Source organism: Aythya marila (assembly GCF_965140915.1).
Source record: "Aythya marila genome assembly, chromosome: 2".
Taxonomy (NCBI): domain Eukaryota; kingdom Metazoa; phylum Chordata; class Aves; order Anseriformes; family Anatidae; genus Aythya; species Aythya marila.
In genome coordinates, this window is record NC_139043.1 from 15,605,599 (window position 1) to 15,617,185 (window position 11,587).

The 11,587-nt window shown below is 37.1% G+C and overlaps 1 protein-coding gene across 7 annotated transcripts in view; it reads left to right on the forward strand.

The window, feature by feature from the left end:
• EPC1 (enhancer of polycomb homolog 1) overlaps positions 1-11,587 on the forward strand; it is a 68,678-nt gene that overhangs the window by 53,471 nt on the left and 3,620 nt on the right. For 2 of the 7 annotated variants that reach the window (XM_082752151.1, XM_082752147.1), the window contains 4 exons: positions 239-591; positions 6,030-6,113; positions 11,075-11,193; positions 11,275-11,361. In XM_082752151.1, coding sequence (XP_082608277.1) covers positions 239-591; positions 6,030-6,113; positions 11,075-11,193; positions 11,275-11,361 — 643 coding nt within the window. Of the gene's footprint in view, positions 1-238; positions 592-6,029; positions 6,114-11,074; positions 11,194-11,242; positions 11,362-11,587 lie in introns of all 7 variants that reach the window. The other 5 variants (XR_014316795.1, XM_082752148.1, XM_082752149.1 and 2 more) reach the window with 5 other exon arrangements.

Below are 11,587 nucleotides of genomic sequence, written 5' to 3' on the forward strand. Positions count from 1 at the left end.
GAGTAAAAGCTAGCACATACCTGGAAAGAGAAACGTCAACATACTGCTGCCTGAAAAGTACTGAATATATAGTATATGCCTTCATGTGCCTGATCTCAGGGATTTCTTGGTGTAGAATAGTTTTGTGTAGTTTCTTCTATTTGTTTATGTATGTCTTCCTTGAGCACACATGGCAAACTGGTGATTTTATTGGTATTTTCTTGCCCCAATGTAATTCTGCATTGTTCTTCTGTTTTAGGGTGCTACTAGACAGAGCGCATTCGGACTACGATAATACATTTCATCAGCTGGATTTGGAAATGCTTTCCTCATCACAACACTCTTCAATCAGTCAATTTGCCAATACCTCAGAAACAAATACCTCGGACAAATCTTTCTCAAAAGACCTCAGTCAAATACTAGTCAATATCAAATCATGTAGATGGCGACATTTTAGGCCTCGGACACCATCCCTACATGACAGTGACAATGAGGAACTCTCCTGTAAGAAATTATACAGGGGTGTAAATCGAACAGGCACAGCACAACCCGGGACCCAGATATGCAGTACCTCTATACAAAGCAAAAGTAGCAGTGGTTCAGCACATTTTGGTATGTTTATTTTGACAAACTTCCTTTCAGAAATATTAAACTTGACTCAGAAAATTCAGAATATCGTTAGGTCATCCATACTTTGCTTCATGATCTGTTTGGATGGTAGCAACCCATCTTTTATCTTTGCTACGCAGAATGTTTATTTTTAGTTACTGCCAACAGTAGTGTACTGCATCTCAAACTTATGCAAATGCTACCTTGCTATTTAAGTAGAATTTTAGAAATGTGGTTATTTAGAAACAGTGTTGTGTAGGGTAAAGGTAACTCTGAAGATCTGGATTTCGAAAATTAAAAATATTTTTGAAATGCTGATTATAACACTATTCCATTTTTTGTCACAGTGCAAGTGTGGTGGTGGGAAATGTTTAATTAAAATGTTTGTAATGAAAATGCCAGCAAGGTTATGAATTCTACTCTGGACTTTTAAGTAAAAGTAAATGCCATTTCCCATCCAAAAATGTCTAGTCTACCCATTCACGCACCCTCTGTGTGCATCTGTTCATGCTCAGCAAAACTCTGACTCTACGTCTAGTCAGCAAATGACAGATTACTTCGTTTAGAACCTCACTTACAGAATTGAGGAACTGACTCTAGGAAAACTTGATGTGGTGTTAATTGTTTTTACATTGGAATATTTGGATGGTATCTCTATGTTGAGTTCTTCACACTGACAGTTTGGTGCTTACATAACTTCTGAGTTTTGATAAGTTAATATGTTAAATCTCACCTTTTTATACAAAAAAAAGTGGGATTCTCTGTTCTTGTTTTTTAAACAAATTTTTGAAGTTCTCTATCATTTTCTCAGAAGCTTCTTGAATGATGTTTCTACTTAGAATTTTAGCTTTCAAAAAAAAAAAAAAACAACTGAGAACACCTAGAAAATGTATGAGTAGAGTGGAGATAGATACATATACCTAATAAACTCCCCAGATTGAGGGGATATATGGAATATTTGCTCAGAGTGCTGCCCTAGTGTCTCAGGTCTTTCATGTTCTCCAATATATTTTTCTTCATTTCTCTGTCTTGCTTCCCTGCATCCTCTTTTTTTCTGAAAATTCTCCTTCCTTGCATTTTTAGACTTAGTGGGCAGCTTTGTTCTGCTTCCTTATTTCATGTTTCCTCTTCTTGCTGTCCTAGAGTAGGTCATTGTCCTCACTGCCATCCTTCACACGTTCTTTTCTCTCTTATGACTCTTCTTGCTGGGAAAAGTATTAGGGCTAAAGCTGGTAGTGCTTATGGCTTGTGATCCAAATACGGCTTTTGGTGTTTGAATTCAGCCCCTCCACACACGTAATGCTTCAAATCAATAAACCAGGTCTAGAACTGAACGAGAGCATCATCCATCTAATAGCTGGAGTCTGAACTTTGCTGTAATGCCAGCCAGGTTACCGGTATGAAAACAAAACTCTGTGTGATGAATAGTTTATAAACACGCTCTGAAGTGTTGATAGGCAGTACGTTATATCTGAAAACCAGAGACTTGAAAAATCGGCTGATTATATTCAAAGCATATATCTGTATGTATATGCATACCTAAATGTAACACTCATAGAATCTCTTTTTCTTAAAGAGATAATTAAGATACCTCCTAAATGGAAGTGAATAAATAAACGGAATTGCTATTGTGATCTGTTCTGTAGAAGCTTTTATGTGGCTGAATTTTGAAGCATGTGGGAAGGTAACGTAGATGTCTCAGTGCCTTGCACGTTACATTAATTTGTGCTTGGAATTGACTGCAGGTGGCTTGTCTGTGTAAAATGGGTTAGTATATAGAGCTTTAAAATGTAGAAGTTGTAAAGTTCAAATTCATATTTTTATTAGTGTCAACACAGGAGTGATATACTTCATTTAAAAAAAAAAAAGAAACCTACATCTGAATTCATAGACACGCTTGAAATCAGTTACTAGTCTCTGGGTAGTCAGTTGTTATCAGTGTGACTAAGTCAGTTGTACTTCTAGAATTATTCGTAATCTTAATCAGGATTTTCTGCACCTGTGTAGATGTCGGAGGTTTTTTATATATGATGATATGATGGTTGTCTTTAGGGTTAGATGTTTGAAAACAACTTAGTCTTACTCATCAGTGCCGTTCTGATTTCAAGCCTTCTTTCAGTGACTTAAAGTCTTCCTTAAGATACGTTGTCTACACAGATTACAGGTGGGAGTCTTTGTATGTCTCGTGGATGAGTTTAACCTCTTCAAAGGTGCTTATCAGTTGAGGCTACAGCTGCAGATTTAGGTTTTCCTTTTGTCGGAAACCCTATAAAGACCACGGTGTATCTAACATCTGTATTAGAATTTCTCTGATAATGTTGCAGATAACATTTCTGTAGGGTGTCCCCAGTCCCTTGTTCTTAGCTATCTTTAAAGCTGGGAGTTTGTGGTTGTGGATTATTTTAGCATTAGTTTCCGGTTCTCTGCATTTTAGTATCTGTTTGGTTGTTTTTTTTTATTGTTTTTTTTAAGTGGCAGTAGGTCTTGTTGCCAGAAACACTGATTAAAGCACTTCTATTTTAAAAAAGCCTTTCATCCCTTCCCTGCTGCCGTGAGCTGTGGTCAAACCAAATAGCTTACCTTTAAGATGAGGTCCATCTTGAGATTCTGTAGTGGTTAGCAGAGGTGGTCATGTTGCTGTGTGCCATCACATGAAATGTTCTGTCCCGTTCCATATGAAAGATATTTACAGAAATGTTGAGCTCTTTCCACCTGGAACAACTCCAACAAAATGCTGCTGATGTGGAAAAACAGCTGTGGAAAACCTTGTTTTTTCAAATCTGTCAGATGTGGTCAGCACAGGCGAGAATTCAAGATGGTATCTCAAGCTGCTCTGCTATTCAGAGGCCTTTTCATTAAAAGTGTGCTGTGACACAACCGTTCTTCTCTGGCTACAGGAAGCACTGGTTTTTGTCCTGAAGATCGGAGAGATTTCCTCAAGGAGCCAGGAGGCGTTCTGTGTTCACTTTGAAGTGAGCACCTGAAGAAACAAGCTGTTCTGATACTGGCTTTCAAAGTGCTCAGCGTAAAAAAATGTATAGAAGATGGAGTGGTTGGATAGAGATTTCATGTGTCAGCTGAGGAAGGGATGTCTTAAATCTCTTACAAGTTACTTGGAGACAGCTTGGTGCTGAAGGGATAGACCGTGGCAGCAGGATCAGGTAGCCAAGAAAAGTAGCATCACTTTTGAAGAGGGTGGTTCTGGTTCCTTTTCATCTACTGAAGAGTTAGGAAAAGACATCTTTTGCCCTCTTGCAAAAAGACCAGATTTCAGGATCTTCAGACATGTTACACAACACCACTGAAAAGCAGGCAGGAGTCTAAATGCACAGTTCGTTCTTGTGGAGGATTAACTGTTGTTCAGTGGGGAAACTTCACTCTGAATGAAATGGAACATTTCCTGCAGTAAAGGAGCCAGTATTGCTGACAGTTTAACTACTAGTCCAGGTTATAATCTTCAGAGATGGCACTTGTGTGTCTTAATAGTTTGAAGGATATAGGAGGCATAAGTGTTCATCTGAACTATGCATGAGCCAGACGTTGTCTTCCTTACTGGATTAATTGATCTAGTTCTGCCAGGCAAATGGCAGTCTTGGAACTGCATTGAATTCTAGAGACTGTTTTTTTTCTGCAGACTTGCTATTAAACGCTACATTCGTTTTTGGATGTTGGCATCTAGTAAATAAAAGTCTGAGACAGTTAAACTGTATGGCACGTATGGTCCCGTTGCAGCCTTGGGTTTAGTAGGTGGCTGGTGTCTCCAGTCTGCTAGTGAAAGGTTTGAGCACCAGCTCCCAGGCTCTGCAGCAAGGTGAAGCACCCGTGTTGTGTTCTGTTCTTCACTGCCTTCCTTGCAGAGAAGTTAGAGCTCTTTGAGAAGGTCTGCAAGTCATAAAGAGGCTAACACTTAACTACAGTCTGCTTAGCAAGCAGACTAAATCTGTAACTCTTGCTTTGAGAAGTCTGTGTTTTGACAGAAGCCTTACTGAGAGTTCTTAGTTATCTTTGGTATTAATAGATAGTATTTTATATGCAAACCTGCAGACATCTAGGCTATTATTAAAGAATCCAGAATAGCTTACCTTGCCTTTTCTTTCTTGTAAACTAGAGATGTAGATAACGTGCTACAAGCTGTGCTTTGACATTCGGTAACTTTTTATGTGGGAATTCCATAGAAATAGCATTTTTCCTAGTAAACTTGGTTCCTTTTTTTCACGTTTCAATGTGCTTCTGAAAAACAAGTTCGCACATGTACACTAAAGGGTCTAGAAGGATGGTGAACTATGGTTCCATTTCTCAAATATGTTCTTAGAATTTCTGTCTCTACTTGTGTTGCTGGTTGGTGGATCTCTGCTAGTTTTTGGTGCTTAAGTGTTCTCACCAGGTGTAGCTGACACCCTTACCATGCTCTGCCCACCTCCAGCAAAGGCATTCCATTTCCAGAAGAAAGCAGAAGGAAGCTTCTCAATCTCTTTGGCAGTTCCTCACTCCAGAGTAGGACCTGTCTTTCCTTTTTATTGCTTTCATGCCATAACTGGCTGTTCAGGTCTTTTTATTTAACCCTTCTATTTGTAATAGTCTCAACACTGCTGCTTGCTTTACCATTTTCACTTTTTGAAATTCCTGTTTTCAAAGTGGATTATAAACCTGGTCATGAAAAAATTGATGTTTGTATTGGCTACTTTCAGTTATCATTGGAACTTAAGTCTGAGCCCCTCCACAGCTGAGATGTTGAGATCTTAGGCGAAGAACAGTAGCCTCAAAGCTACATGGACTCTGGGAATAAGAGGAGGTTTTTGGCCACCCTCAGCTTAGTGAAGGGAGGAAATTTTGAAAAGAAAATCTTCTGGGAAATTATGTGACTGAGGGGTGGGGAATAACCAGTATTTATGAAAAAATTTGCATATTTCTTGAGACTTTGTTGATGTAATTCCTTTTTCAGAAACTTTGTAGTTACACTAGTTTTTCCTGTTCAGCTTCAAGTCAGTTGTTGTAAGGCTTTGCCCTGAATTGTTGGGTCTTTGGGGTTTTGTAAATTGTTAGACTTGGTCTGCATTCCATGCAAGTGTGATCAGGTATCATCTGCAGAGTAAATTGCATGTACCTCGAGTAGTCGTGATGTTTCTTAGAAAACTTATATTGAGGAAGATGGGCAGACAAATATATATAGCAAGCATTTCCAAGTTTTATTCAATGGCTATTAAAAATCCTCCTTAATAATCATTTCTGATTGTTTTTCCACTATCATGTAGGGAATACGTATGTAGATCTAATATCTAGTTGATAATGTCTAGCTTTAGAGTTCTGATAGGAATTTCACACTGAATTCTGTTGTGCTGAAATATAAGGCTGTCGTAATAATAATCAGGGGCCTAATAATCATGTTCTCGGTGTCTGATAATGCCATGTTTAAGTAAAATCAATCTTGAACTTCTTTTCAGAAAGTGAAACATCTTTGGGCCTGGTGCATCAAATACTAAATCACACTGATGGCTCTAAGTCTCTCCAATCTTCTGAATTCACTGGTGAGAACTTGATATACAGTAGAAAATCTTTAACCAGGCAGTATAAGCCAGATAACATCTCATAATACAGAGATTGAAAATGTGATGTTCTGGATTACTTAATATTGTGAATGATGTTTGCTTTGCATGCACTTTGGCATTAGTAACCACTAATTGTTCTCTTGTACAGCAGGGGTATGATGCTTTCATGTATTTCTCTTATGAAAATACCGTAACACAATATATAATCTCCCTCCCACAAAGTTAGCAGTTCTGTAATTGTGGACTTTATCAATTGCAAGCTTTGGTTATGTGATCTATCTTCTGTTACTTGATCAAGACTACTTTGTTAATGGCCATTACCTCAGCCTGAAGGATTGGGAAATCTAGTGCTGATTGGAATTTCAGAGTTCTTTTAACCCTATATAAGCTTAATGTCTTAATGCTTCAGTTTTCCTACTGAAATAGCACTTCTCCTTGTGAGAGTGGATACTTAAGATTATGAAGCAGTTGCTTTTGTTTTTTAATGACTCTGAATATGTAATTCTTCAGATGTTTGACAGGACTGAAGAATGTGCTGAAAGGTTTAATCAGGCTGTTTGAGTTTCTTGGTATTAAAGTTTTTTTTAATTTTATTTTAATATGAATTAACCTGGATAGGTTATTGTGTTTACTCCGCAAAGATTGCTCACTTTCCCTGGTAATTCTAGGGAGCATCTACGATTCAGGTTAAAAAAGAGAGATGGTTGTAGAGGATCCAGGAGTTTACACGTGCATTTTCTGCTTCCCAGGATATATTTTCTAGTTTTTAGGGAACAGGTTCTTGCAGTCTATATTTTTATGTGTATTCCCCTACTTCAGGGGAATAGAGGAGCAACTAGCACATCACCTCACAGTAAGATTTGGCAGTGGTAGTCAAGAGGAGGAGGCTGTGGCTATTTACCATACCCTGAACAATTCCTTGAGGTTTGCTGTCCATAGGGATCCCACAGCTGGCCTGTCTTCTAACTGGTTTCAGCCACTTCAGGAAAAGATTTGCATTTTCAGAGAAAACTACATGCAGGCTGCAGTGTTTTAAGGCTAATACACATTCAGTGCTGTGGTAAAACTAGTTAGCAGTGTAATAATAGTTGTATATTGCAGTGTAAAACTGCTGAGAACTATGGATCTGACAAAACTGCTGACAGCATCACTGTGAACCTGTGCTTCAGAAAACACCACCCTTTGAGTATCAGCATCCCACAGAATATAGTAGATAAGTCAGACAGAAACACGCAATTGAAAGATATTATTCAATGGCTTAATTTGAGCAAAAAATGGTATGTCACTATCCAAAAGATTACAAATATCTCAGTCACTTAAATGATCATAGGAAAACATACAATGAGTCAATTATGTAGTTTGTTGAAAATCTAAGTTATTGCAGAGGACTTGTTGCTGTCTCTACGGAGATACTAAAAAAATAATAATTTGTAAGCATTCATTTATCCTATCAATCAGTCATGGTTAACCTAAGGGATTTCCTTGTATTCATAGCTGCAAACTCCCAAAGCTTATTTTTGCTACTTTCTTTTCTTTTTGCAGTTTTTAAGTCAGAATACTTTTTTTTTTTTTTTTTTCCTGCAGAAGCGTAGCATTAATACAGTTGCAGAACAAGTGCGTGTATTGTCCCAAGCAGTTAAACGAAGAGAATAGCAGCAAAACGTGATGTAGTGACTTAAAATCCTGGAGGCTGTCTAAACTGCAATGTCGTAACTTGATTCAGAATTCTACTAGTAACAGTTCAGAATTATATTCACTTTTCACTATGTCAGTTGAGAACGGTATGCTGCAAAATAACTGAGAAACATTCGTATGGCCTCATCTCACAGTAAAACTTGAGCTTCACATCTTCTGGCAACTATCATGAGCTATCGTGAGATGTGGATCACTCTAAGTAGAGTTGTAACTTAAAGGTTTGTAACATTTAAGATTAGGAAAGTCGGAAAATTGATTCCATTGTATAGGTGGCTAAAAGGGTCTTGGAAAATGTTGAGAAGGTTCTGGAGAAGGTGCAGTTGTTAGCTCTGAAAGACAGTTGAGATTTTCTGAAATTGTCTTATTTGTAGTAGCGGTTGAAACTTGGTTGGATTCTGTGTAGCGAGTGAAATTGTATGCTTTGTTACTGTTAAATTCAGTAAATTCTGCAGTATTGGGTAGGCATTACTATATGATGGAAACATGATAAATCTAAATGCTGTGTCCTTAGCATGCTGTTGGACAAGTCTATAAATGCTGTGTTCCCATCTAGAGCTGCTGAAGCAATAATCTGTTTAACAAATAGCGTGTGTCATCTTTAACCATCAAATGTTTTTATACCTTTTTTATTTTTTTAACTTGAAGCTCTTAATTTCAGAAATCGCTGTTGTTCAGTTGTCTGTTGCTCTGCTAATTTTTTTTTTTTTAAGACATGAAGGTCTCCAGTAATACCACAAATATGTAACCGCTTAGCAATACCACTTCTCAGTTACCGAAAGCTCAGGAGGCCTAAGGGTACAACTAAGGTCTGGGCTTTCTTCTTGCCTGCTATGAATGGGCTAAAGTTGCATCAGGGAGGTTTAGGTTGGATATTAGGAAGAACTTCTTTACTGAAAGGGTTGTCAGGCATTGGAATGGGCTGCCCGGGGAAGTGGTTCAGTCACCATCCCTGGAGGTCTTTAAAAGACATTTAGATGTAGAGCTCAGTGGTATGGTTTAGTGGAGGACTGGTTAGCGTTAGGTCAGAGGTTGGACTCGGTGGTCTTGGAGGTCTCTTCCAACCTAGATGATTCTGTGATTCATTTGCTCCGTTTTTTCCAAAATAAAGCAGTATTTTGGATTTGGTAAAGCCAGGGATAACTGTTTACTACAACTCTACACTAAAAGCCTAAAATATACTTAAAGCTTGAAAATTGAAACTGGCTATTCAAAAATTTAACTTGCCTATCATGCTCTGGTACATCTGAGTACACCAGTGGACATTTTTAATCTTAAGTATATTTGCAAAGTACGGTACAGTAAAATACCTTACTGGTATGTGGAACCTTCAGAAACAGCGCTATGTTGGTTAAACCGTGCAGATTCTGAAGCTCAGGGTTGTTTTTTAAAGCATTAAGTTGAAAGTCGCTACTAACTGATAAATAAAGTGTCTATCGATACCAGAACAGTATTTCAATTCTTCTGCTTCCACTACTGCTACTAGTTTCCTCAGCTATCCCCATGCTAATCTTTGTCTGCTAAAGCTTTCTTGCTTAGCTGTCTGTGTTTGGTGATAGTTTAAAAATAAATAAATGTGATAATGGGCTTTTTGTTTACATAAAGTAGAATTAAAATATGAACAGTGAACTCCGTATTTGGTTTATGAATTCTAGGGTGGTTTTTAGTAAGCACTTTGTGTGGTATTACTTCTAAGCTGTTCTCTTAGAAATGACTTTGAAACATTGAAGAAATGAAGCCAGTTGAAGTAAGATTTAGCTCTAAGACTAGCATGGCAATATAAACATCCTGCATTACTACTTGCTGAAGACTGTTAATATAAAATAAAATAGTAACCTGAATGTAGCTGCTGAATAAGAATTTATGACCTCAAGAGCTCAGATATCAAAAATACCAGTAAAAATTCAGTGCTGTTTCCAGTACGTATTAAGAGGATTTTGGACAATGTTTAAAAAAAAATAAATTAAAAAAAATCATAAATACACTAGAAAAATACATGTTCAGCAGTGTTCACTCTGTCTTCAAGTAATCTTTCAAATTCTTACTTTGTTTATCCTTTTTTATTAACCTGTTATTCAGGATTATACATACGCTACAATCCTCAGAATCCTTTTATATCAAGAAGTAGGAGATTGTTTATATCAAAATTAAAACTAGATATCAAAATTAAAACTAGTTTTCTAAAGGCAAGCAGGCCTGAAAAATAAGATTAACCAAACAGTAATTACAATTTGTGAACGAGGTTTAAGTGCAGTGATGATTTGTTGCCAAACAATAGTGAACTTTCCTGAAAGTACAACTTCCTTTGCATTCTAGGAGTATGAATGCTATTTACAACACTTAAGATTGCAGAGATGCTCCTAAATAAGATACATATTTAAGATTTTCCTTCAGTTTTATCATAGGCTGAACTTGTAAAGAAAGTCAAATTCCAGTTTTTGATTTAGTTTGAAATTTAAAGCAGACTTTTATTTAGGAAACGTAAATTAAAAAAAAAAAAAAAAAAAAAAAAAAAATCACTGTACTAAGCTAATCAATGTACTAATGACACGTTTTCCATTGGGCATCCCATGTCAGTCTGTACACACAATATTTGATCACTTTTTTTTCTTGCAGGGTAGCTGGATAAAATTGTAGTTGATTTGTCGTGCTCTAACTTCTGTCACCTTTTCAAATATTTTAGAGAAGGATGTAGATGTAGTAGTTCAGTCGTAAGCCTGTCCAATTCAGAGTTTTCAACTAAAGTTAAAACACAAATTATCATTGTAGGTACTTGCTACCTTCAAAATGTCATCTGTGAGGGCTGAAAACAATGGTTTCACAGGCAGTTCCCAATGTTTGCATATAAACCTGCTTTATCATTAATGCAGATAGTTTAGCTTCACAAAAAAAAAAAGTGGAAACTGATGCCATTTCTACCTACATTTTTTAATTAGATATTACAGAGTTTTGGGTGGTTTTGACTGTATTTTTGGTTCCTTCTTCCCCCTCCCTTTTTTGGTACCAGCCTAAATGCAGCAGAACAATTGAAATCTTTAAGCTGTTTTTTTATATGTATAAAGAGAAGACTTAAATCAAGCAAATCTTGAGAAGGATGACAGCCTTCTTGCTATAAAGGTGCATTAAGGCTCTTTAGAGAACTGCTGTGGTGTATTTTTTATTTATTTAGGACGATAAAATAGATGTGTTTATATACACAACACCTACATATTTTGATATAGTATTTTCTCGTTTTATATTTTGTTCAGCATTTACAGCCGAACAATACCAGCAACATCAACAGCAACTGGCACTAATGCAGAAACAGCAGCTTGCACAAATTCATCAACAGCAAGCAAATAGTAATTCCTCTGCCAACACATCACAGGTGAGGGATTTGTCTGTGCTATGATTTATCCCTCATTGTTTCCCACCAGGGTTCATCTCTAATTGTCAACTGTTGCCATAGAACCTTGAAACTAACCAACAGGAAAGTGGCTTTCGCCTGAATCTACATCATAGCCATTCTGTAAAGTGTTTAGAAGGGACACTGCAGGTGAGTGTGGCAGGCATTGCCTCTGCTCCCTCTTAACCACAAAAAAAAAAGGGTCAGTCAATTAATTAAATATTCAGAGCCTTAGGAATATGAATTGCAAAGATCTCCAGCCATGTCATTATCCTCTTGATATGGGGGATTTTTAAATATGTCCTAAATATGTCCTTCATACAGCTGTGGAAGTGTCTAATACTCATAAATACATGGTGTTTACACTGGTGATGGA